Source organism: Bos grunniens, chromosome 19 (genome assembly GCF_055505025.1).
Source record: "Bos grunniens cultivar Pamir isolate PY7600 chromosome 19, Bosgru_T2T1.0, whole genome shotgun sequence".
Lineage (NCBI taxonomy): Eukaryota > Metazoa > Chordata > Mammalia > Artiodactyla > Bovidae > Bos > Bos grunniens.
In genome coordinates, this window is record NC_141183.1 from 53429000 (window position 1) to 53456973 (window position 27974).

Below are 27974 nucleotides of genomic sequence, written 5' to 3' on the forward strand. Positions count from 1 at the left end.
CATGTCATTTTTTTCAGTATATAACCAAAATAACTTCCATTTCCTTTAAGGATCTTGGATGTGCCAATGCATAGTAATTTTGTTTATTCAGACTTTTTTTTTTCCCCTCACACAGTTGCGGTCTTGTAGTAAGAGTGAGTTGATATCTAAGAGCTCAGAGATCCTCATGATGTTTCAACAAGTTCATCGAAAGCCTATGGCATCCTTTGTTACCACTCCTGTTCCACCAGACTTTACGAGGTACGACACTTTTTTTTTTTTTTTTTTAAACTTTATATGCAAATGCATATACTTAGTTTCAAAAGAATGCTATTACTGGGGACTTGCTGGCAGTCTAGTGGTTAAGACTTCCTGCTTCCACTGCAGGGGTGTAGGTTCAGTCTCTGGTTAGGGAACTAAGATGCTGCATGCCATGCAGCCAAAAAGTTAGAAACAAAGAAAGAATGCTATTGCTGACAACTTGAACTCAGATAGTTCTCCTTGACCAATAAGTCTCCATTTCTTTGTGAATTAACAAGTCAGATATAATATTTATATTCTGTTCAAGCACTGAATATTATTAAAAGGACTAGGTATTTGCTATTGTAAAATAGATTTGAGTCAACTAAGAATGTTCGTTAATATTCTAAGGCTAACTCTGTGATAGTGTGGTCAGCCATTTCAGTTTTGAAGATTCCTTTTCTGAAGTGTTCCCCCATTACCAGTGGAAGGTAACAAGTGTTGGCATAAATATCACATATTAGGAAAACGCTCTTACGGTTCAAAGTCGGGTACATGGATGTCCTATATCAGAGCCAGCTGAAGTGTTTCTCCAAAATGCAAATTCCTAGGCTTGTTCCCTGACAGTCTGTGGAGACAATATTTAGGAAATAATGTTGAGCACCCTGAGTAATTCTGCACTAAAGTTTAGGAACCATTGATGGAAGTAAACTCCTATGGTAACACCACTTGCAGCAATTTCTCAGGCAAGCAACTCTGCTTGACTTCTTGAGTTTCAGGCTCTATCACATCTAGTGATTGTTTTGATTTCTTTTTCCTTTCTAATTGCCCAAGGAACTTAGAACCCCAATAATCTTTCCTTTCACTACCTTCTTTTTTGGGTAATGATAGAAGGAACTGACATTGGGGTTAGGTGGGGGAGGTAGGAGAGGCATTTATAAAGCAAAAACCACCAAGAAATATATTTTTTTTAATCTGATAATTAAGGAGTTTTCCCTGGGAAAAGGTCACTTTATGGCCCTCTGCCTCGCCAATAAACCTTACTGTCTTACTGGAAAATTTGGCTTTTAACTGTTATTTTTATTAGAAACTCAATTTATGATTTACAGTATAGAAGAAGCAGGTGTTCATCTGTTGCAGAATAGATCAGCAACGCAGAGAGAGCCAAATAAGAAAGTCTATGGATATTAAGTTATGGAGGAAAGTTTAGGTATGCAAAGCATTGGTGATTGTTTCTAAGCTTTGAGCTCAGGGGACTGATTACATCCCATCGGTTGATGATTTGTGATAAAGCCACTGCTAAGTCACTTCAGTCGTGTCCAACCCTGTGCAACCCCACATACGGTAGCCCACCAGGCTTCCCCATCCCTGGGATTCTCCAGGCAAGAACACTGGAGTGGGTTGCCATTTCCTTCTCCAATGCGTGAAAGTGAAAAGTGAAAGTGAAGTGGCTCAGTCGTGTCCGACTCTAGCGACCCCATGGACTGCAGCCTACCAGGCTCCTCCGTCCATGGGATTTTCTAGGCAAAAGTACTGGAGTGGGGTGCCGTTGCCTTCTCCGTGTGATAAAGCCACAATGGAGAGTAAAAGGTCATTAAACAGTTAGTGTTATTGAGGTTGCTGAGGGTTGGACACGACTGAGCGACTTCACTTTAACTTTTCACTTTGATGCACTGGAAAAGGCAATGGCAACCCACTCCAGTGTTCTTGCCTGGAGAATCCCAGGGACGGGGGAGCCTGGTGGGCTGCCGTCTATGGGGTTGCATAGAGTCAGACACGACTGAAGTGACTTAGCAGCAGCAGCAGCAGCAGTGTTATTTATAATATTAAAGATCATCTCTGTGCTCAGCACTGTTGGAAGTGCTACATAGGAGACATGGAATAGGAAGTAATAATCTTACTGGATATATATTCCATATTAAATGGTAGAGATTGTATATTAAAATCAAATATTTGTTACTCAATTATATCAGAAATTCTAAGATGAAGTCTAGTTAGCTACTGGTGTGGTTAAGATGACTTCATAGCCCCGAAAGGAATTGTGGAACACCTTGAAAGATACTTAGAATTTCACTAGGCAGAAGAGAATAGGATATGTGTGTATGAACAAAAATATGAGGATGTGAGAAAAGCTGCTCTATTTGGAAGTCAGCAGAGAAATCATTTCAACCGGAATTTGAATGGCTATTTTGTTTTGGGGCATTTAAGTCCTCCCTGAGCAGGGAAAATACAGTTCTCAGTCCATAAAGAGTTTTAGTTTCTGGGAGTACTGGTCAACTTGGGATGGAAAACCAGTTTTTATGTAGCTGACCAGTATGTTTTCTTAAGGGAAAATGGATACTAATACCGTTCTTCCCTTTGTTTATTAAGTTATGATGAAGTCTCTGGTCTAAAGATTTGCAAATCAGTATTTTTCATATTATTAGACTAGAGGCGTTTTGAGGCTAGCCTCTCCATATTCCATGAAGTTTCACTGATGTCATCGTGAGACACATCTAGTCATCATAAAGACCAGAGTAGAAGAGGTATAGAAATAAAAGCTTGAGGAGACAAACCTGTGCCTAATTTGCAGGCGGAATGGTAACTCCATCATGATTGTAGATAACCACTGAATGAGTGAACATAATGTGAAAATACTAATAGTTAAAGGTGGTCGAATTGGTAGAATTAGTTTAGCAGTCACTGTGACTTTGTATGTTTGTATAAAGAATGCAAAAATAAGTTTTTGAGCAAGTATTTCTACCAAATTACAAAAATTTTTCAGAAAATGTTTGTAAGTATTTCATCTATTCAGTGAATATTTGAATGCCAGCTATGTCGCAGGCATGTGCTGGGTACACGTAGAGAGCACAATAGAGAGTTCTTATTTCTTCAGTTATGATTTAGTGAAAAAGATAAGTGATTGAGGCAGTAATAAAATAAAATGTGATCACTGTTGACAGCTGAAGTGTATGTGTCCTGTTTTAATGCTTCCCTGTAGCACTGATGTTACATGTGTCTGAAAAGTTTTCAGTGAAAAACTATATGTATGTAGGAGTACATCACAGTACCCTAGGATTGATCATTGTTCTCTGTGCTCTGAATGTTATTTTTTTCTCCCTCTTGGTCAGTAAGCTTTAGCAACCTATATGCTTTAACTTGTGGCTCAGGGGGTACAGAATCTGCTTGCAATGCAGGAGATCTGGTTTTGATCCCTGGGTCTGGAAGATCCCCTGGAGAAGGGAATGGCTACCCAGTAGGATAACCCAGTAGGATATTCCTACTGGTAGGAATACCAGTAGGAATTCTTGCCTAGAGAATTCCGTGGACTGAGGAGGCTGGGGGGGCTACAGTCTATGGTGTCACAAAAAGTTGGCCACCACTTAATGACTGACATGCTTTAACTTGGGCTTCCCTGGTGACTGAGACTGTAAAGAATCTGCCTGCAGTGCCGGAGACCCAGATCTTATCCCTAGGTTGGGAAGATCCTCTGTAGAAGGGAGTGGCTACCCACTCCAGTATTTTTACCTGGAAAATTCCGTGGACATAGGAGCCTGGTGTGCTATAGTCCGTGGGTTTGCAAAGAGTTGAATATGACTGAGCAACTAACACTTTCAGTTTCTTGTTTTAGCTTGTAAGCTTTCAGCCTCACACGATTGCAAGTTAGCCGTGTCATCTCCATCCTCTGTTTATTTTGTGTTTGGGAGAGCCCTTTGGCTATTAATGACTGATTAAAAATATGACAGTGGTAGTCTGGTCTGAGAACAAAACAATAATAACAAAAACGAAATATATCACAGTGGATATTAAGGACATGGTGGAAGAAACAGTATGAAGATCAGCAGGCAACTGGGAATTGGTTGAAGTCTGTAGACATTATAAAGGATGTTTAATGGGAGAACTGACCAATATTTGTGTGGTCAGAAGTTGCACAAAATTATAGCCCAAAACATATTATTAATATAGTTAGTAGTTAGTAGTTAGTGTTAGTTGCTCAGTAAGGATTAACTAGACAAAAGAATCTAGTAATGAGGATTGTGAGTCTTCTAACCTAGGAGAACAGCAGCCTAGGGCTATGATTAGGCATGCTTAACAACAGCAGGATACTAGCTATACAGTTAACAGTTTCCAGGCAAACTATATCTTATATCTGTTTATGTAAAGTATGTGAGCTGTTTAGCTATATTTATCATAAAATAGCTGTGAAAAGAAGAGAAGGGAAAAGCAAAGGAGAAAAGGAAAGATACAAGCATCTGAATGCAGAGTTCCAAAGAATAGCAAGAAGAGATAAGAAAGCCTTCTTCAGCGATCAGTCCAAAGAAATAGAGAAAAACAACAGAATGGGAAAGACTAGGGAATCTCTTCAAGAAAATCAGAGATACCAAAGGAACATTTCATGCAAAGATGAGCTCGATAAAGGACAGAAATGGTATGGACCTAACAGAAGCAGAAGATATTAAGAAGAGATGGCAAGAATACACAGAAGAACTGTACAAAAAAGATCTTCACGACCCAGATAATCACAATGGTGTGATCACTGACCTAGAGCCAGACATCCTGGAATGTGAAGTCAAGTGGGCCTTAGAAAGCATCACTACAAACAAAGCTAGTGGAGGTGATGGAATTCCAGTTGAACTATTCCAAATCCTGAAAGATGATGCTGTGAAAGTGCTGCACTCAATATGCCAGCAAATTTGGAAAACTCAGCAGTGGCCACAGGACTGGAAAAGGTCTGTTTTCATTGCAATCCCAAAGAAAGGCAATTTCAAAGAATGCTCAAACTACCGCAGAATTGCACTCATCTCACACGGTAGTAAAGTAATGCTCAAAGTTCTCCAAGCCAGGCTTCAGCAATATGTGAACCGTGAACTTCCTGATGTTCAAGCTGGTTTTAGAAAAGGCAGAGGAACCAGAGATCAAATTGCCAACATCTACTGGGTCATGGAAAAAGCAAGAGAGTTCCAGAAAAACATGTATTTCTGCTTTATTGACTATGCCAAAGCCTTTGACTGTGTGGATCACAATAAACTGTGGAAAATTCTGAAAGAGATGGGAATAACAGACCACCTGATCTGCCTCTTGAGAAATTTGTATGCAGGTCAGGAAGCAACAGTTAGAACTGGACATGGAACAACAAATTGGTTCCAAATAGGAAAAGGAGTTCATCAAGGCTGTATATTGTCACCCTGTTTATTTACCTTCTATGCAGAGTACATCATGAGAAACGCTGGGCTGGAGGGAGCATAAGCTGGAATCAAGATTGCCAGGAGAAATATCAATAACCTCAGATATGCAGATGACAGCACCCTTATGGCAGAAAGTGAAGAGGAACTCAAAAGCCTCTTGATTAAAGTGAAAGTGCAGAGTGAAAACTTTGGCTTAAAGCTCAACATTCAGAAAACGAAGATCATGGCATCCGGTCCCACCACTTCATGGGAAATAGATGGGGAAACAGTGGAAACAGTGTCAGACTTTATTTTTCTGGACTCCAAAATCACTACAGATGGTGACTGCAGCCATGAAATTAAAAGACGCTTACTCCTTGGAAGGAAAGTTATGACCAACCTAGATAGCATATTCAAAAGCAGAGACATTACTTTGCCAACGAAGGTTCGTCTAGTCAAGGCTGTGGTTTTTCCTGTGGTCACGTATGGATGTGAGAGTTGGACTGTGAAGAAAGCTGAGTACCGAAGAATTGATGCTTTTGAACTGTGGTGTTGGAGAAGACTCTTGAGAGTCCCTTGGACTGCAAGGAGATCCAACCAGTCCATTCTGAAGGAGATCAGCCCTGGGATTTCTTTGGAAGGAATGATGCTGAGGCTGAAACTCCAGTACTTTGGCCACCTCATGGGAAGAGTTGACTCATTGGAAAAGACTCTGATGCTGGGAGGGATTGAGGGCAGGAGGAGAAGGAGACGATAGAGGATGAGATGACTGTATGGTGTCACTGACTCGATGGACGTGAGTCTGAGTGAACTCCAGGAGTTGGTGATGGACAGGGAGGCCTGGCGTGCTTCGATTCATGGGGTTGCAAAGAGTCGGACATGACTGAGTGACTGATCTGATCTGATCATAAAATAAAGCCTGGTGGGCTAGAGTCCGTAATGTTGGAAAGAGTCAGACATGACTGAAGCGACTGAGCAAGCAAAGTGTAATTAGCAGGAAAATGGACTGTCCCTTTGCCTATCTCCTGTAGATGTAGTTTAGCTCTCTTTGGGGAAGACTGTATGGAACTAAAGGTCCCTAGGTAACCGTGCCTTGCCAAGAAACTGTTAAATTTCTTCATCTTGCTTGACCCCTATGTGATTATGTATTCTTATAACATTATATACTGGAGAAGGGAATGGCAAACCTCTTGAGTATTCTTGCCTTGAGAACCCCATGAACAGTATGAAAAGGCAAAAAGATAGGACACTGAAAGATGGACTCCCCAGGTCAGTAGGTGCCCAATATGCTACTGGAGATCAGTGGAGAAATATCTCCAGAAAGAATGAAAAGACAGAGCCAAAGCAAAAAAAACACCCAGTTGTGGATGTGACTGGTGATGGAAGTCGAGTCCAATGCTGCAAAGAGCAATATTACATAGGAACCTGGAATGTCAGGTCCACAAATCAAGACAAATTGGAAATGGTCAAACAGGAGATGACAAGAGTGAATGTTGACATTTTAGGACTCAGCAAACTAAAATGGACTGGAATGGGTGAATTTAACTCAGATGCAGGTGTGAAATTAAAAGACGCTTTCTCCTTGGAAGAAAGATTATGACCAACTTAGACAACATATTAAAAGCAGAGACATTACTTTGCCAGCAAAGGTCTGTCCTGGTCAAAGCTATGGTTTTTCCAGTAGTCATGGATGGATGTGAGAGTCGGACTATAAAGAAAGCTGAGCGCTGAAGAATTGTTTTATGTCTTTTGAACTGTGGTGTTGGAGAACACTGTTGAGAGTCCCTTGGACGTCAAGGAGATCCAACCAGTCCATCCTAAAGGAAATCAGTTCTGAATATTCATTGGAAGGACTGATGCTGAAGCTGAAACTCTAATACTTTGGTCACCTGATGCAAAGACTTATATCGAAAGACCCTGAGGCTGAGAAAGATTGAAGGCGGTAGGAGAAGGGGGCAACAGAGGATGAGATGGTTGGATGGCATCACTGACTCAATGGACATGAGTTTGAGTAAACTCTGGGAGTTGGTGATGGACAGAGAGGTCTGGCGCGCTGCAGTCCATGGGGTTGCAAAGAGTTGGACATGACTGAGCAACTGAACTGAACTGATAACATTATATAGATGCATTTTCTAGTAAATAATATCAAAGTATTTAGGGTCTGTCAGTATTCCTCATAGTTTGTTCTAAAGGAGGAAGTTTGGGGATTTAGTATAAAATCATTTCCTTCTGTTTCTTTTTGATTTTTTAAAACCTATTTATATGTTTCATACTTCAGGTTCCCAGCCTAAACACCAATTTTTTTCTTTTCCTATTTCCATGTATGTGTTGTGCTTAGTCGCTCAGTTGTGTCTGACTCTGCCACCCCATGGGTGGTAATCTGCCAGGCTCCTCTGTCCACAGGGATTCTCCAGGCAAGAATATTGGAGTGGGTTGCCATTTCCTTCTCCAGGGGATCTTCCTGACCCAAGGATTGAATCTATGTCTCCTGCCTCTCTAGCACTGGCAGATTCTATACCACTAAGCCACCTGGGAAGCTCTTCTTAAGGACTGATGTTAGATTAATAAAATTTTTAAGATATTATTGAGAGACTTGACTTTTTTAACTAAATGAAATGATAAACTTTAATAAGCCAAATAATTTATTTGGTTTTTGTTCCCTTTTAGTGAATTGGTACCATCTTATGATTCAGCTACTTTTGTTTTAGAGAATTTCAGGTAAGAGTTTTCGACAACTTTAGTGTTTTTTGTATGTGTATGTAAGTGAGAGCCAGGAAGGTGTTATTCCTTGGTTGGATACAGACCTAATGAACTCTTGTCGCTCAGTGTGTAGTCTTAGAAGAAACATGGTTTCTGTTAGAAACATAGAGGTCATTTGTCAGAATTGTTTTATATCTTCTGGATAGCTTGCTTCTCTAGTGTTGGAGATGGAACCCTTTTTTTTTTTTTTTTTTTAAGAAGAGAGTCCACTTAGCTTTTGTTAATAAAGTGAGGTGAATGGGATGACAGAGATTGATGAACCATCCTACCCATCCTCAGAAACAAGAATGGTGGGAAGAAGTCCATTTGGGCCCATTTATCTAAGTCCTAAGTGAGACATTGTGGATGAGAGGACATTAGTTAGTGTAAGAAATTTGTAAGTTTTGTAACTTGAATGCTAAGTCTGTTAGCTTTTACTGCTTTTTCTGTAAGATTAAAAGCCAGGATTTTAAAACACAAAGATCCAAAGGGACTTGGCTTAAAGGGTGTCGCAGAAGTGGGGAACAGAAAATATGAGATCTTGCCTGGGGAAGAGAAATGCCAAGGGAGTGGTAATGCATCAGACTAAGGCCAGACTGAGAATTTATACCACTTCCAATTTAATTTTTCTTATGTAATAATTTTGTTGCTAAAATATAGCACATTTCCCCACATTTCTTTACCCCTTTAATGCTGAAAAACTACTTGTTGTTGAAGTGGTTGTTAAATTCAAGACATATTGAGAGTTTTTTTTTTTTAACCTGAAACTTAGAAGATACTGCTGAATATTTCTGTACCATTAAAATTTTTATATTGCAGAATGTTCGTATATGTACATTTATGTAGTAGACTCTTGACTTCTTCAGTCACCTTCATTTACTGGTCTAGGACATCAAATAAGGAACATAAGTGGTGGGGTTTTGGTTTTGCCTATTGGAACTTGACAACAGTTTTGATCTTGGGATTTGGTTGGTTTTCTTGTACTTTAGTACTTTGCGCCAGAGAGCAGATCCTGTTTACAGTCCGCCTCTTCAAGTTTCAGGACTTTGTTGGAGGTTAAAAGTTTACCCAGTAAGTTTTTCATTATTTCTCATAAATTTTGAAGTCAAGATGTTTCTTTCAGGGTTCTGTCATACACTGGTTCAACTTTTTTAATGGAGAAAAGAATTAAAGTAATGAAAATTTTATGTTTCAGTAAGTTTTTCATTATTTCTCATGAATTTTGAAGTCCAGATGTTTCTTTCAGGGTTCTGTCATACACTGGTTCACTTTTTTAGTGGAGAAAGGAATTAAAGGAATGAAAAATTTATGTTTCTTTATAGGATATATTGCTAAACTATAAAAAAATGAATTAAGTATAAACAGTATAAACATTGGCATATTACTGAATCTTATTTCAGTAAAAATATTTAGAAGAAAAGTTTTAAGTTCTAACTTAGAAAACGATTACAAAGAAACCACATGTATGCTGATTACATTCTCTTGGTGCTTTCCAATATGTTTTTTTGACCTGTGTATTTTCTGCAGATTGGCAGGTCAGTCCAGTGATATGATGAAATGTGTACTCAGTTCCTGTAGCAGAAACATAAGCAGTAGTGTATGCTTTCATCACGTTATGTCTAGTTGCATCTCTTTTTGTGATATTGGTGCACATTGCATATATGTTAATTCTGTGGAAGTTGCAAAATAGTGATTCATTTTACCTATTATTTAGTTTTCAGTATTACAGTTCATATAGAAGAGGCAAGATTCTTTCTTGTTATTTAGCAATTTTCCTTATTCTCTGAAAGTTATTAATAAGTTATTATAAACTCATGTATTTATACTTATTTAGTCTCTTTACTATGCTTTCTGTGTCACTTTGCTCTGACCCTAATAAATAGTCTAGTAGTGACTATAGTAAGCTTTCTTGTTGTCTTCTGTGGTAAGATATTCTAGTCTCATATATTTCCAACTTGAAATTGGTCTTTTTATCCAAAAAGCCCTGATTTCTTTTAGTGGCAGAATTGTATTTCAGGACCAAACTGAGTGCAAGGGGTGCTCATTTCTACCAGGTTGGTCTAGAGGCTTTCTTCATGAACGGAACTAGAAAATAACATAGGTAAATGTATGTGGAGATTTGTGAACGGGGGTTAATATGTATGTATGTATTTAAAAATTTATTTAATAGACTTTATTTTTTAGAGCAACTTTAGGTTTAACAGCAAAATTGAGTTTTAGGTTCAGTTGAGTTTTAGCAGTTTTAGGTTCAACAGCAAAATTGAGTGGAAAATACAGAGAATTCTCCACACACCTTCTGACGCCACACATGCACAGTCTCCCCAACTATCAGCATATCCCGTACAGAGTGGCGTGTTTGTTGCATTTGGTGAACTTGTACTGACACATTATCACCCAAAGTCCTGCTTCATTCTTGATGTTATACATTTTACAGGTTTTGTTTGTTGTTCTTTTTTGGCTGCGTTGGTTCTTTGTTGTGGTGCGTGGGTTTCTCTAGTTGGGGGTGCAGGTTTAGTTGTCCCGAAGCATGGACAGCTAAGTTGTCTTAGTTCCCTGGCCGGGGATCAAACCCATGATGCCTGCATTGAAAGGTGGATTCTTAAGCACTGGACCACCAGGGAGGTCCCTGGTGTGTTTTTTTTGTGTGTGTGTGTTTTTTAACTTATTTTTTAATTGAAGGATAATTGCTTTACAGAATTTTATTGTTTTCTGTTAAACCTCAATATGAATCAGCCATAGGCATACGTATATCCCCTGTCTTTTGAACCTGCCTCTCATCTCTCTCCCCATCCCATCCCTCTGGATTGCTGCTGCTGCTGCTGCTAAGTTGCTTCAGCCGTGTATGACTCTGTGGGACCCCAGAGACGGCAGCCCACGAGACTCCCCCATCCCTGGGATTCTCCAGGCAAGAACGCTGGAGTGGGTTGCCATTTCCTTCTCCAATGCATGAAAGTGAAAAGTGAAAGTGAAGTCACTTAGTTGTGTCCGACTCCTAGCAACCCCATGGACTGCAGCCTACCAGGCTCCTCCGTCCATGGGATTTTCCAGGCAAGAGTACTGGAGTGGGTTGCCATTGCTCTCGACTCTGGGTTGCTACAGAGCCCTATTTGGGTTTCCTGAGAGATACAGTAAATTCCTGTTGGCTATCTATTTTACATATGGTAATATAAATGTTTCCATGTTACTCTCATCATACATCTCACCCTCTGCTTCCCTCTCCCCATGTCCATACGCCAATTATATATGTCTGTTTTCCCATTGCTTTTAATTCTTCAGTACCAGTTTTTTAGATTCTGTATATATGCATTAGTATATGATATTTATCTATCTTTCTGACTTACTTCAGTCTCTATAATACGCTCTAGGTTTATCCACCTCATCAGAACTGACTCAAATGCATTCCTTTTTATGGCTGAGTGATATTCCATTGTGTATATGTACCACAACTTCTTTGTCCATTCATCTGTCGATGGACATCTAGGTTTCTTCCATGTTCTGGCTATTTTAAATACAGCTGCAATAAACAGTGGGATACGTGTGTCTCTTTCAATTTTGGTTTCCTCAGGGTATATGCCTAGGAGTGGGATCGATGGGTCATATGGTGATTTTATTCCTAGTTTTTTAAGGAATCTTCAGATCATCTTCCATAGTGGCTGTATCAATTTACATTCCACCAGCAGTGCAAGAGCATTCCCTTTTCTCCACCCCCTCTCCAGCATTTATTGTTTGTAGACTGTTTGATGATGGCCATTCTGACTGGTGTGAGGTGATATCTCATTGTAGTTTTGATTTGCATTTCTCTTCAGATCAGTCACTCAGTCATGTCCAACTCTTTGTGACCCCATGAACTGTGGCATGCCAGCCTTTCCTGTCCATCAGCAACTTCCAGAGTTTACTCAAACTCATGTCTATTGAGTCAGTGATGCCATCCAATCATCTCATCCTCTGTCATCCTCTTCTGCCTTCAATCTTTCCCTTCCTTCAATCCTTCAATCAGGGAAAATTCTCTAATAATGAGCAGTGTTGAGCATCTTTTCATGTGTTTGTTAGCCATCTGTATGTCTTCTTTGGAGAAATGTCTGTTTAGGTCTTTTTCCCACTTTTTTGATTGGGTTGTTTTTTTTCTGGCATTGAGTTGTATGAGCTGCTTGTATATTTTGGAAGTTAATCCTTTGTCAGTTTCATTTGCTATTTTCTCCCATTCTGAGGGTTGTCTTTTCACCTTGCTTGCAGTTTTCTTTGCTGTGCAAAAGCTTTTAAGTTTAATCAGGTCCCACTTGTTTACTTTTGTTTTTATTTCTGTTACTCTAGGAGGTGGGTCATAGAGGATGCTTTGATTTATGTAATCGAGTGTTCTGCCTATGTTTTTCTCTAAGAGTTTTATAGTTTCCGGTCTTACATTTAGGTCTTTAATCTATTTTGAGTTTATCTTTGTGTATGGTGTTAGGAAGTGCTCTAATTTCATTCTTTTACATGTAGCTGTCCAGTTTCCCCAGCACCATTTATTGAAGAGGCTGTCTTTGCCCCACTGTATATTCTTGCCTCCTTTGTCAAAAATAAGGTATCCATAGGTACATGGATTTATTTCTGGGCTTTCTATCTTATTCCATTGGTCTATATTTCTGTTTTTGTGTGAGTACCATACTGTCCTGATGACTGTAGCTTTGTAGTATAATCTGAAATCAGGAAGGTTGATTCCTCCAGCTCCATTCTTCTTTCTCAAGATGACTGAGTATTTGGGGTCTTTTGTGTTTCCATATGAATTGTGAAATTTTTTGTTCAAGTTATGTGAAAAATGCCATTGGTAATTTGATAGGTATCACGTTCAATCTGTAGACTGCGTTCGGTAGTATAATCATTTTCACAATATTGATTCTTCCCACCCAGGAACATGGAATATCTTCTCCATCTGTTTATGTCATCTTTGATTTGTTTCATTGGTGTCTTATAATTTTCTGCGTACAGTTCTTTTGTCTCCTTAGGTATGTTTATTCCTAGATATTTAATTCTTTTTCTTGCAGTGGTGAATGGGATTGACTTCTTAATTTCTCTTTCTGATTTTTTGTTGTTAGTATATAGAAATGCAAGTGATTTCTGTGTATTGATTTTGTATCCTGTGACTTGTATCCTTGTTAAATTCACTGATCAGCTCTAGTAATTTTAGGATTTTCTGTGTACAATATCATGTCCTCTGCAGTGAGAGCTTTACTTCTTTTCTGATCTGGATTCCTTTTATTTCTTTTTCTTCTCTGATTGCTGTAGCTAGGACTTCTGAAACTATGTTGAATAATAGTGGTGAAAGTGGACACCCTTATCTTGTTGCTGATATTTGGGCAAATGCTTACAGTTTTTCACCATTGACAATGATGTTTGCTGTAGGCTTATCATATATGGCCTTTACTATGTTGAGGTAGGTTCCTTCTGTGCCCACTGAAGAGTTTTAATCATAAATGGGTGCTGAATTTTGTCAAAGGCTTTTTCTGCATCTATTGAGATGACCATATGATTTTTATCTTTCAGTTTTTAATATGGTTCACATTGATTGATTTGCATATATTGAAGAATTCTTGGATCCCTGGAATAAACCCAACTTGATCATGGTGTATGAGCTTTTTGATGTGTTGCTGAATTCTTTTGCTAAGATTTTGTCGAGGATTTTTGCATCTATGTTCATCAGTGATATTGACCTGTAGTTTTTTTTGTGTGTTGTCTTTTCTGGTTTTGGTATCAGGGTGATGGTGGCCTCACAGAATGAGTTTGGAAGTGTTCCTTCCTCTGTAATTTTTGAAAGAGTTTTAGAAGGATAGGCATGATCTCTTCTCTGAATGTTTGGTAGAATTCTCCTGTGAAACCATCTGGTCCTGGGCTTTTGTGTTTTGAGAGATTTTTGATCCCAGCTTCAATTTCAGTGCTTGTAATTGGGTTGTTCATAATTTCTATTTCTTCCTGGTTCAGTCTTCGAAGATTGAACTTTTCTAAGAATCTGTCCATTTCTTCCAGGTTATCCATTTTATTGCCATATAGTTGTTCATAATAGTCTCTCACAATCCTCTGCATTGTCTGTTGTAAGCTCCCCTTTTCATTTCTAATTTTGTTGATTTGATTCTTCTCTTTTTTTCTTAATGAGTCTGGCCAAAGGTTTGTCAATTTTGTTTATCTTCTCAAAGAACCAGCTTTTACTTTTATTAATCTTTGCTGTTTTTTCTTTCATTTCACTTTCATTTATTTCTGCTCTGATCTTTATGATTTCCTTCTTCTAATTTTGGAGTTTTTCTGTCATTTTCCAGTTATTTTAGGTGTAAAGATAGGTTGTCTATTCCGATGTTTTCCTTGTTTCTTGAGGTGGGATTGTATACATGCTATAAACTTCCCTCTTAGAACTGCTTTTCCTGCATCCCATAGGTTTTGAATTGTCGTGTTTTCATTATCATTTGTTTCTAGAAATTTTTTGATTTCCCTCATGATTTCTTCAGTAACCTGTTGGTTATTTAGAAACATATTGTTTAATCTCCATGTATTTGTTAGTTTTTTTCTTGTAATTGATATCTAGTCTCATAGCATTGTGGTCTGAAAAGATGCTTCATATGATGTGAGTTTTCTTAAATTTACTGAGATTTGATTTGTGACCCAAGATGTGGTCTATCCTGGAGAATGTTCCATGTGCACTTGAGAAGAAAGTGTATTCTTCTGCATTTGGATGGAATGTCCTGAAGATACCAGTGAGATCCATCTCATCTAATATATCATCTAAGACTTGTGTTTCCTTATTAATTTTCTGTTTTGATGATCTGTCCATTGTTGTGAGAGGGCTGTTAAAGTCTCCCACTATTGTGTTACTGTCAGTTTCTCCTTTTATGTCTGTTAGTGTTTGTCTTATATCCTGAGGTGCTCCTATGTTGGGTGCATAGCTATTTACAGTTGTTATGTTTTCCTCTTGGATTGATCCCTTGATCATTATGTAGTGTCCTTCCTTATCTCTTGTAATCTTGTTTATTTTAAGGTCTAATTTGTCTGATATGAGGATTGCTACTCATTGCTACTCGCCCATTGCTACTCTTTTGCTTTTCATTTGCATGGAATATATTTTTTCCATCCTCTCAGGACCCCTTTAGGTCTGAAGTGGGTTTCTTGTAGACAGAATGTATATGGGTGTTTTTTTTTTTTTATCCATTCAGCCAATCTGTGTCTTTTGGTTGGGGCATTTACTCCGTTTACATTTAAAGTAATTATTGATATATATGTTCCTATTGCCATTTTCTTTGGAGAAGAAAATGGCAACCCACTCCAGGTTCTTGCCTGCAGAATCCCATCGACAGAGGAACCTGGCGAGCCATAGTCCATGAGCTTGGAAAGAGTTGGACAGGACTGAACGACTAACACACACACACATTGCCATTTTCTTAATTGTTTTGGGTTTGATTTTATAGATCTTTTTCTTCTCTTGTATTTCTTGACTATATAAGTCCCTTTAACAGTTGTTGTAAAGCTTGTTTGGTGGTTAACTCTTGCTTGTCTGAAAAACTTTTGATTTCTTCCATCAATTTTGAATGGGATCCTTGCTGGGTAGAATAATCTTGGTTGTAGATTTTCCCCCTTCAGTACTTTAAATATATCCTGCCATTCCCTTCTGACCTGCAGTTTCTGCTGACAAATCAGCTGTTAAACCTGTGGGGTTTCCCTTGTATGTTACTTTGTTGCTTCTCCCTTGTAGGTTTTAATATTTTCTCTTTGTGTTTAATCTTTGTTAGTTTGATTAGTATGTGTCTTGGGGTGTTTCTCCTTGGGTTTATCCTGTATGGGACTCTTTGAGCCTCTTGGACTTGACTATTTCCTTTTCCATATTGGGGAAATTTTCAACTATAATCTCTTCAAACATTTTCTCATACCCTTTCTTTTTCACTTCTTTTTTTGGGACCCCTATAATTCAAATGTTGGTGTGTTTGATATTTTCCCAGAGGTCTCTGGGACTATCCTCAGTTCTTTTCATTCTTTTTGCTTTATTTTGCCCTTCAGAAGTTATTTTCACCATTTTATCTTCCAGCTTACTGATTTGTTCTTCTTCTTCAGATATTCTGCTATTGATTCCTTCTAGAGTATTTTTAATTTCAGTAATTGTGTTGTTTGTCTCTGTATGTTTTTTCTTTAATTCTTCTAGAATTAAAGAATTGTTAATTGATTCTTGCCTTTTCTCCATTCTGTTTTCAAGGTTTTTGATCATCTTTACTATCATTATATGTTCTGAATTCTTTTTCAGGTACTTTGCCAATTTGTTCTTCATTTATTTGGACTTCTGTGTTTCTAGTTTGTTCCTTCATTTGTGCAGTATTTCTCTACCTTTTCATCATTATTATTTTTTTTAAACTAACTGTGCTTGAGGTCTCCTTTTCCCAGGCTTCAAGGTTGAATTCAAGATTCCTTTTGGTTTGCCCCCCTACAGTTGGTGCAGTGGTTTGTATAAGCTTTGTATAGGGTGATATTTATGCTGAGTTTTTTTTTTGTTTTTCTTCTGATGGACAAGAGTTGGTAATTCTCTCTGTTGATGATTGGGTTTGTATTTTTGTTTTGTTTGTTGTTTGCATGAGGTGTCCTGATCAGGGTGCTACTGGTAGTTGGGTGTTGCCAGGTCTTGTATTCAAGTGGTTTCCTTTGTGGGAGTTCTCACTATTTGTTACTCCTTAGGTTTAGTTCTCTGATGGTCTAGGGTCTTGGAGTCAGTGTTCCCACTCCAAAGGCTCAGGACTTGATCCCTGGTCAAGAATGAAGATTCCACAAGTGGTTTGTTATGGCAGTAAATGAAATTTAAACACGTACCCAACAACAAGAAACCAAAGATGAACCCCAGACAAATGACAGTTACAAAATGAGGCGAATAATAATAAAAATAATGGATTATACACATATACATACACATCCATAAGCAAAATCAAAACAGTCCAATAAGAATAAAGTACAATAGATTGACCCAGCAAACAAAGGAAACAAAAAATTATATCTACCAGTTAAGAACAAAACTAACTAAAGCACAAACTGGAAAACGAAACTAAAGCAAGGTGCCCACTGGAGAATAAAGCAATGAAAACAAAACTATCAAATATTTTGAAAGGAAAGAAAGACTATGTTTGCAAAGCTAAATAGTGGTAGATAAAGAAGATTTATATACATTAAAGATTAAGTGCAAGGAGAAAAGAACAGTAGGAAAAGCAAACAAAAGAATAAATGTAGAAAAAATAATAATAGGTTTAAAAAATTAAAATTAAAGATTAAAAAAAGAAAAGAAAAAGGAAGAGGAAAGAAAAGGTAACTCCATAGAACTTCAAAAGCCCAACACAGAGGCATAGTTTTATAACAACTATAAAACGTGTGATTGAAAAAAGAAAGGAAAAAAAAAAAACTCAAAAGCTTGATTAGATTTCATAGTGCCAATAAAATTTACAACTACATGGAGGGGAGGCCTGGGGCGGTGGGGGTAGGGGGTAGGGGGTGAATGGGAGAAAGAAAAGAAAAAAAATCCAAAAGAAACCACAGAACAAATTGAAACAAAAGAATAAATGTTTCTCTTGAGTCACTGCTGTCAGCTTCCTTTTCCTGGCCTGGGAGTCACAGTCCATCTCACCTCCCTAGGATGCCCTCCAACATTGAGCTGGTCTCCTGACCTGCTGTGACGGCAGCTCAGATACTAATCTGGTCCTACTCCTGTGTGTTCTTGCCTCCAATGTCCACAGCATCAGAACTAGTGCATTTTCTTTTGTGGGCCCTCTCAATGTCCTTTTATATATTCCATAGTCACAGAGTCTGTGTAGTTGATCACGTGGATTTAATCTGCAGCTTGTACAGCTAGTGGGAAGATTTTGGATATTCTTCCTTAGCCGAACTGCCCCTGGGTTTCAATTGTGGTTTTATTTCCACCTGTGCCTGTGGGTCTTCCACTGAGCTTTGCTCCTGAGGTTGCCCTGGAGTACTTGGGTCTGCCCCAGTCAGGGCCAGGTGTGGAGGTGGTGCAGCTGCTTGGGTCACAGGGATTCTGGCAGCATCAGGTACTCAGCAGAGTTGGCAGCTAGGGAAGAAGGGAATATAGTGATCTAGAAGGGTATGGCAACCAGTATTAGCCAATACACTCCAGTATTCTTGCCTAGAGAACCCTCCCTGACAGAGAAGCCTAGCAGACCACAGTCCACGGGGTCACAAAGAGTTGGACACAACCAAAGTGATCCCGCGTGCATAGACTCAAGACTTTTTTTTTTGCCTGTGGCAGCTTTGCCCCAGTTAGGGTTCAGCGTGAAGCTGGTGCAGCTGCTTGGCTTACAGGAACCCCAGTGGCACCAAGTGTGCAGGGACTGGGACTGCCTCAGCCACTGGAGTTATGGCCCTATCAGAGTCTTTTTCCAAGCCTCCGGTAACTGGGGATCAGAAGGCCTCTTTGGCTAGTCTTTCTCTGTAGCTCTGCCTGTTCAGGTGCTTAGAGGGCTCCCTTGCCTGGGGTCCTTCTCTGTTGTTCATCACACACATCAGGCACATAGAAGGGCCCCCCTGGCTGGGGTCCTAATCTGTAGATCTGCGTGTCAGGCACTTAAAGGGACACCCTGGGTGGTATCCTCCTCTGTAGTTCGGGGCATCAGTCACTTAAAGGGGCACCCTGGGTGGGGTCCTCCTCTGTAGTACAGTGCGTCAGGCAGTTAATGGGCCAGCCTCTCTATTTTTCATCTTCCCATGCTGGATGTGGGGAGAGAGAGGCCATGGTGATGGCTCCACCTGCTTCGCATGACTCAGCAGTATAACCTTGCTTCCATGGCTGCCCACCTTTCCTCCAGGGGCATTTCCCACCACATCTCCACCCTCACATCCCCTCGGTCAGGCCTTCCACAGGCAACAGCAGCCCTCGTCCTGGGTTTGCTCCACAATCCCTAAGGTCCAGCTCCCAGCTGCTCCGCCTTCTTGGGGACCTGCCTCCCTATCCAGGGTATGTATGGCTGCGTCAGGGACTGTCTGTATCTCATTCCATTTTGGCTGCTGCAGATCAGCTGTTTCACGTACTGCCTTAAATGTTTCTCCTCTGACTCAGACAGTACCCCGATGTGGGGATTGGACCCCTGCTTCAGCTCCCCCACCCGCCCAGGGCAGGTCCAGTCCTAGTAACACTCCTGTTTCCCCCCCTAGTTCCTTCATCCTACTGAGTTTTGCGTGATTCTGTGTATTCTTACCCACTGGTCAGGTGCTCCTGTCTGTCTCAGCTGGTGTTCTGGGTGCACCTCTGTGTCTGAAGGTGTATTCCTGATGTGTCCATGGAGAGATGTACTCCATGTCCACCTCCTCCTCCACCATCTTGTTCTCCCTGTTTTGGGGGGAGGTTTTTTTTTGACACATGTATATATGTAATTTTTTTTTGTTTTTTGTTTTTTTAAATTCTACTTATTTTTGGCTGAACTTTCTTCCTCTTCATTGTTGTGCATGGTTTTCTCTAGTTGCCGCGAGCAGGGACTCCTCCTCATTGCAGTGCATGAGCTTCACGTTGTGATGGCTTTTCTTGTTAGCAAGCACAGGCTCTAGGCGCTCGTGGGTTTCAGTAGTTGCGATACCTGGGCTCTAGAGTATGGGCTTAGTAGTTGTGGCAGTTGGGCCTGGTTGCTTCTCATCGTGTGGCATCTTCCCAGATCAGGAATTGAACCCGTGTCCCCTGCATTGACTGGTGGATTCCCAGCCACTGGGCCACCATGGAAGTCCCTGTATGTATTTTTTTTTTTTTTTTAATAAAATAACTCATGAGATCACACTAAGACTTATAATTCAAATTCAGAATTACAGAATTTTTTAAACTTCTTTATATTACACCCACAACTCATTTCTTCTACTCTAGGAACCTACTTTTTGAAGCCATAGGAAATAAGAGAATTGTAATATATCATAATGAATCATTCATTTGCTCTATAAAAAAAATTTCAGGAGGGGAACTCAGTTCTACCATCAACTTGAGAAATTCTACCATTGGTTCCTGGGAAATGTTTAAAAATTATTTTGCATGTACTCTGATTTCCCTCTGCTGTGTCTAGACAGCTGTTAGGGTTCAGAGCTTGTTTTCTAGTAAATTCTACTAGAAAGCTTAATGGAAGCAATATTTCCTGAATTTCTGTGTATTGAAAATAATTTATATCCTTTATACTCTAAAGCCAGAATTGCTCGATGCAAAATCCTTGGCTCATGTTTTCTTTCCTTGGCTATCTTAAATATTTAATTCCATTTTGTTTTGGTAAAGTCTAATGATGAACTAATCCTTAAAAATCATTTGCTGATATTGTCTGGATGCCCAAATAATTTAATAATTTTTTCCCCACAGTGCCTGTACCTTATTTATTTATTGGAATGTAGTTGCTTTACAATGTTGTGTTAGCTTCTGCTGTACAGCAAAGTGGATCAGTCATACGTGTATCCACTCTTTTTTAGATTTCCTTCCCTTTTAAGACACCCCAGAGCACTGAGTGGAGTTCCAATTCTTTTTAAATCCACTAATTTACTACTATATGTGTTGGGTTTTTTGGGCCCGTATTCTCAGTTACATGCTGGGCTCTTTCAATATATAGTTTTAGATTTCTTAAAGAGAATATTTCCTGAATTACAGTTTTAAATATCGCCTCTGTTTCTACTGTTGGTTTTCTCTCTTGGGACTTTTATTATCTGCGTTTTGAATCTTCTTTGCCTTTGTCTTCAATACTACCACTTTCTAATTTTTTTCGGCTCTTTATTCATTTCTTTTTAACTTTAAAAATTTTCCTTGTTCACTTACTTTTTAAAAGATATCAGCTGTTGTGCTTATTTGCTCCTATGTTCTTTTAGTTCAGTCTTTATTTCTCAAATAACTTGCTTTTATTTCTAATTCTTCCCTTAGTTCTGTTACTTATATTTGAGTTTTTCTAATACTGATATGTGTTATTCTTTCATATCATATTTTCTCAGCTTTTCTTTTCTTCTGCAGGCTGTCATATTATTTTCTTAAGAGTCTTTTAGGTTATTTTGAAATAGGTTACAATTTTGATCTTTGAGTTTGTTTTTCTAGGGTGCTTTCATTGTCTGTAGGGATGTTATTTTACTCTTTGTTTTCTCTTTCATTTTGGTAAATAACGCATAACATAAAATTTACCATTTTGACTGTTTCTAAGTGTACATGTAGTATTGTTAAGTACATTTACATTGTTGTGTAACTAACTTCCAGAATTTTTTCAACTTTCGAAACTGAAGTGCTCTGCCAGTTAAACAGTAATTCCCCATTTCTCCTTCTCAGATCCATCACTCTGCTTTTTCTTTCTATGAATTTGACTACTCTAGATACCTCACATATGTGGAATCTTAACACAGTAACATCTTCTTGTTACTGACTTCTTTCACTTAGCATATGTTCTTAAGATTCCTCCTCTTCATAGCTTATATCAGAATTCCCTTCCCTTTTCAGGCTGAGTAATATTCCATTGTATGTATATATCACATTTTATTTATCCATCTATCAGTGGGCATCTTACTTCTGTCTTTTTTCTTTAGTGACTAATACTGTTTTGAAGATAGGTGTGTAAATATCTCTTCAGTATCCTGCTTTTGATTCTTTTGGGTATATACCCAGAAATGGTATTGCTGTGTCACATGGTAATTCTGTTTTTAGTTTCTTAAGGAACTATGCTGTTTTCTACAGTAGTTGCACCATTTTACATTCTCATCAGTGCACAAGGGTTCAAATTTTCCCATATCTTTGTCAGTACTTTTTGTTTTCTGTTTCTTTGGTAATAACCATACCATACTAATAATGGTATGAGGTAATTCATTGTGGTTTTGATTTATATACCGGACGGGTGTTTTTGAGCATTTTTTCATGTGCTTGTTGGACAGTTGTATATCCCTTTTAGAGAAATGTGTATTCAAGTCCTTTGCTCATTTTTTAATCAAGTTTTTTGTTGTAGAGTTGTATGAGTTTATATATTCTGGATGTGAAAGTGTTAGTTGCTCAGTCAAGTCCGACTCTTTACAGCCCTGTGGACTGTAGCCTACCAGGCTCCTCTGTCCATGGAATTTCCCAGGCAGGAGTGATAGAGTGGTAGTCATTCCCTTCTCTGGGGAATCTTCTTGACCTAGAAATCAAACCCAGGTCTCCTGCGTTGCAGGCAGATTCTTGACTGTCTGAGCCACCAGGGAAGCCTCCATATTCTGGATGTTGACCCCTTATTAGATGTATGATTTACACATATTTTTTCATTTTTTTTTAATATTTTCTCATTTTTAAGGTTTCTTTTTGCTCTGTTGATCATGACCTTTGATGGACAGAAATTTTAAATTTTGTTGTGGTCCAGTCTGTCTGTTTTGGCTTTTGGTTTCATATCTAGGAAATTCTCACAAACTCCATTGTCATGGAGCTTTTCGCTTATATTTTCCTCTTAGACTTTTATAACTTTTAAGACTTATTTTTAGATCTTTAATATATTTTTAGTTAATTTTTGTATGATGGAGGGGTCTAGCTTCATTCTTTTGCATGTGTATAACCAGTGTTATATGTCAATCAGAAATCCGGTGCTTTGCTTTCTGAGAGATTTCCTAGTTCTTCTCTTCTTGTAATCTGGATCTTTTCCTTCCTTTGCTTGTATTATTTCTATGCTATTTATCTTTTATTTTCCTCTTAGCAGTTCCTTTGCAATCTTTAGACCTGTTCTAAAAGACCGTGGATACTCATTTTTAAGAGTTTAGAGTTACCAGACTGCATTTAGTTTTTATACTCAGTTCAGTTCAGTCGCTCAGTCGTGTTTGACTCTTTGCGACCCCATGAATCACAGCACGCCAGGCCTCCGTGTCCATCACCAACTCCTGGAGTTCTCCAAGACTCACGTCCATCGAGTCGGCGATGCCATCCAACCATCTCATCCTCTGGCGTCCCCTTCTCCTCCTGCCCCCAATCCTTCCCAGCATCAGAGTCTTTTCCAGTGAGTCAACTCTTTGCATGAGGTGGCCAAAGTACTGGAGTTTCAGCTTTAGCATCATTCCTTCCAAAGAAATCCCAGGGCTGATCTCCTTCAGAATGGACTGGTTGGATCTCCTTGCAGTCCAAGGGACTCTCAAGAGTCTTCTCCAACACCATAGTTCAAAAGCATCAATTCTTCGGCGCTCAGCCTTCTTCACAGTCCAACTCTCACATCCATACATGACCACAGGAAAAACCATAGCCTTGGCTAGACGGACCTTTGTTGGCAAAGTAATGTCTCTGCTTTTGAATATGCTATCTAGGTTGGTCATAACTTTCCTTCCAAGGAGTACGCATCTTTTAATTTCATGGCTGCAGTCACCATCTGCAGTGATGTTGGAGTCCAGAAAAATAAAGTCTGACACTGTTTCCACTGTTTCCCCATCTATTTGCCATGAAGTGATGGGACCGGATGCCATGATCTTCGTTTTCTGAATGTTGAGCTTTAAGCCAACTTTTTCACTCTGCACTTTCACTTTCATCAAGAGGCTTTTTAGTTCCTCTTCACTTTCTGCCATAAGGGTGGTGTCATCTGCATATCTGAGGTTATTGATATTTCTCCCAGCAATCTTGATTCCAGCTTGTGTTTCTTCCAGTCCAGCGTTTCTCATGATGTACTCTGTATATAAGTTAAATAAGCAGGGTGACAATATAGAGCCTTGACGTACTCCTTCTCCTATTTGGAACCAGTCTGTTGTTCCATGTTCAGTTCTAACTGTTGCTTCCTGACCTGCATCCAAATTTCTCAAGAGGCAGGTCAGGTGGTCTGGTATTACCCATCTCTTTCAGAATTTGTGATCCACACAGTCAAAGGCTTTGGCATAGTCAATAAAGCAGAAATAGATGTTTTTCTGGAACTCTCTTGCTTTTTCCATGATTCAGCGGATGTTGGCAATTTGATCTCTGGTTCCTCTGCCTTTTCTAAAACCAGCTTGAACATCAGGAAGTTCACGGTTCACGTTTTGTTGAAGCCTGGCTTGGAGAATTTTGAGCATTACTTTACTAGCGTGTGAGATGAGTGCAATTGTGTGGTAGTTTGAACATTCTTTGGCATTGCCTTTCTTTGGGATTGGAATGCAAACTGACCTTTTCCAGTCCTGTGGCCACTGCTGAGTTTTCCAAATTTGCTAACATATTCAGTGCAGCACTTTCACAGCATCATCTTTCAGGATTTGAAAGAGCTCTACTGGAATTCCATCACCTCCACTAGCTTTGTTCGTAGTAATGCTTTCTAAGGCCCACTTGACTTCACATTCTAGGATGTCTGGCTCTAGGTGAGTGATCATACCATCGTGATTATCTGGGTCATGAAGATCTTTTCTGTACAGTTCTTCTGTGTGTTCTTGCCACCTCTTCTTAATATCTTCTGCTTCTGTTAGGTCCATGCCATTTCTGTCCTTTATTGAGCCCATCTTTGCATGAAATATTCCCTTGGTATCTCTAATTTTCTTCAAGAGATCTCTAGTCTTTCCCATTCTGTTGTTTTCCTCTGTTTCTTTGGATTGATCGCTGAAGAAGGCTTTCTTATCTCTTCTTGCTGTTCTTTGGAACTCTGCATTCAGATGCTTATATCTTTCCTTTTCTTCTTTGCTTTTTTCTTCTCTTCTTTTCACAGCTATTTGTAAGGCCTCCCCAGACAGCCATTTTGCTTTTTTGCATTTCTTTTCCATGGGGATGGTCTTGATCCCTGTCTGCTGTACAGTGTCACAAACCTCAGTCCATAGTTCATCAGGCACTCTATCTATCAGATATAGGCCCTTAAATCTATTTCTCACTTCCACTGTATAATCATAAGGGATTTGATTTAGGTCATACCTGAATGGTCTAGTGGTTTTCCCTACTTTCTTCAATTTAAGTCTGAATTTGGCAATAAGGAGTTCATGATCTGAGCCATAGTCAGCTCCTGGTCTTATTTTTGCTGACTGTATAGAGCTTCTCCATCTTTGGCTGCAAAGAATATAATCAGTCTGATTTCGGTGTTGACCATCTGGTGATGTCCATGTATAGAGTCGTCTCTTGTGTTGTTGGAAGAGGATGTTTGTTATGACCAGTGCATTTTCTTGGCAAAACTCTGTTAGTCTTTGCCCTGCCTCATTCCATATTCCAAGGCGAAATTGCCTGTTACTCCAGGTGTTTCTTGACTTCCTACTTTTGCATTCCAGCCCCCTATAATGAAAAGGACATCTTTTTTGTATATTGAGCAACTTTTTTGCAGTTTCTTGTATTCTGTGGCTTACAATGCTTTTCAGTGACTGACTCTTGGCCATTTTGTGGTTTTCCTTTTTTCTGGTCCATTAGATGTCCCGTTGCTTCTCTCTCCTTTCTCCCACAGTGTTGATCCAAGGCAGGTCTTTGGGATTATAGTTGGTCTGTCTTTATCTGCTTATGTTTTGGGGGTTGTGGAGATAACCTGTTACCTGGTTTTGTTGTAAATGTTGATTGTGAACTTTTGGTTTTGATGTTCGATTGTTGTTTTACTTTCAGATATTGAGAGTTTTAAAAACTATGCTGCTGATTGTGGCAGTCTTTCCAGAATCCTCTGCCTATTGAAAATTCTTAAAGCAGGTGTTTTCTTAGAGGTACAGATGGTACATCAATAAGAATTATAAAAATCTTGTTCCTTAAAATTAAAAATTAGGTCAAAGAGAAATTTCTAATATTATTATGTGATAGAATTCAGAACAAAAAATGTTTACTACCTTTTATTAATTGATTGTATTCCAGGGAGGTTGTTTTAGGACCAAATTTTAAAAGAAAGAAACTCTAGTTATTTGCACAAGGATGTTGGTTGATTTTTTAAAATCAGTGTAATTTGCTATATAATTTATATTTCATAATTGACTAAATTTAGCACATTTTGACAAATACAGTTGCACAGTCATTATCATAGTCATGAGTTTTATCGTGCTCAGAAGTTATCTGATTTACCTTTTTCAGCTAATCCTTTTTTTCTCCCTTCCTGGCCCCTCTGCAACCACTGATCTGTTTTTGTCACTATACTTTTACTTTTTCAGAATTTTATATAATGGGATTATACAGCGGATAATCTTTTGTGTCCAGCTCTTTTCCCTTAAGTGATTATTCATGTTTCTGTAGTATTATGTTTACTGAGTGATGACCATTTCAAACCTGAATGCTGCATCAGGACCTTTGAGAGCAAAGTAGCCTAGAAATGAAAGGGTTCAGAAATAGCTGTAACCCTCTGTAGATATATCCCTGCCCTCAGCCCTCACAGTCTGGTTGGGCAAATGTGTTTATACATGTAATTTTAACAAATGTAATCTCACCCAGTCCTTGAGAAATATAGAAGGGAATAATTTTATTCATAAAATCTCTGTAATAGAAATGTGAGCAACTTTAAATCTCCAGACAGAATCTTATATGGAATCCTAACATATGAAACATAGAAATTATATTTAATTACTTTCAACATCAAGTGTTACCTTTTTCTATTTTACTCCTTTTTAATCTTAAATATTATATTATCTCCTTTGTTTTTTTGTCTCCTTCCTCAACTTTCTAGTGAAGTTGAAACTTTTCATTTTTTTGGTATATTTCTTTGGAGTTTTTATTTTTCTTGGAGGCTCATTTTTAAGAGTATGTGTTGAAACTCCTAACTCTTTTCAGAGTAGTTTATATTTTCCTTTGTTTGTATGCTTTAATGCTTCTATCTTTATGTAGAAAAAAAAGTTTGTAGACTCTTGATCTTTTTATCAGCTCTCTTACTGCTTTTAAACTTAAAACTACTTCTCTATCCAAATATCAGATAGTATTCTATATTTTGTTTGTTTCATTGTGGCTTACATTTTTACATTTAAATTGACTGGAGTTTCTGTTTATATAACATCTTTTTCTTTTTTTTTGAGGATGGAAATGGAGTTGTTCGTGGTTACTACTTATCTGTGTTTCTGGAACTTTCAGCTGGCTTGCCAGAAACTTCCAAGTAAGACATACAATTAAGTAACAAACTTTAGTGTGGGTTTACATACCTTCTTAGCATTTTTCATTAACTACTTTTGTTAACTAATATATTTTATCTGTTAAGATATTATACCAGTATGGAATCTCTGGCATAGTATGTTGGCATAGACTGTCAGTTCTCAAATTATATGGCATCAGGACTCTGTACTCTTAAATTTTATTGGGAAATCCAAAGAATTTTTCTTTATATGGGTTTATCTGTTGATATTATCTGAATTAGAAATTAAAACAAAAAATTTAAAATTTTTGTTAATTCACTTTAAAGTAATAATAAACCTATTACATATTAGCATAAATAACATTTTCTTAGAGAATAACTTTTTCTAAAGCAAAATAATACTTGGTGAGAAAACGTATTGTAAAAAACCTCTTAATGTATGGCTTTTCAGTTTACTGTAATAAGTTGTTTGGGTTGAAGTATATATAAATCTCGCCTGATGGGTTTTGAATTTCATACGTAGTTAGGAAAGGTTTTTTACAGTGAGATACAGTTCACATGCCACATGGAAGTGTTAGTTGCACACTTGTGTCCAACTCTTTGCAACCCCATGGACTGTAGCCCTACAGGCTCCTCTGTCCATGGAATTCTCCAGGCAGGATTGGAGTGGGTAGCCATGCCCTTCTCCAGGGGATCTTCCTGCCTTCTGAGCCACCAGGGAACCATACCGTAAAGTTCATACCATAAAGTTCATCATATAAATATAAGTGTAGAATTCAGTAGATTTTAGTATATTCATTGAGTTCGACAGCTATCACCATATCTAATTTCAGAACATTTTCTTTCTTTCTTTTTTTTTTTTTAATTTTTTGGCCATGCCTCATGGCATGTGGAATCTTAGTTCCCCAACGAGGGAGCAAACCTGTGCTCCCACACTGGAAGCACAGAATCTTAACCACTGCTGCCA

The 27974-nt window shown here is 38.6% G+C and overlaps 1 protein-coding gene across 14 annotated transcripts in view; it reads left to right on the forward strand.

Moving 5' to 3' along the window:
- TRIM37 (tripartite motif containing 37) overlaps nt 1-27974 on the forward strand; it is a 151244-nt gene that overhangs the window by 30958 nt on the left and 92312 nt on the right. For all 14 annotated transcript variants that reach the window (XM_086360614.1, XM_086360621.1, XM_086360616.1 and 11 more), the window contains exons 9-12: nt 116-240; nt 8031-8081; nt 9092-9173; nt 26955-27031. In XM_086360614.1, the coding sequence (XP_086216740.1) occupies nt 116-240; nt 8031-8081; nt 9092-9173; nt 26955-27031 (335 nt within the window). The remainder of the gene's footprint in view (nt 1-115; nt 241-8030; nt 8082-9091; nt 9174-26954; nt 27032-27974) is intronic.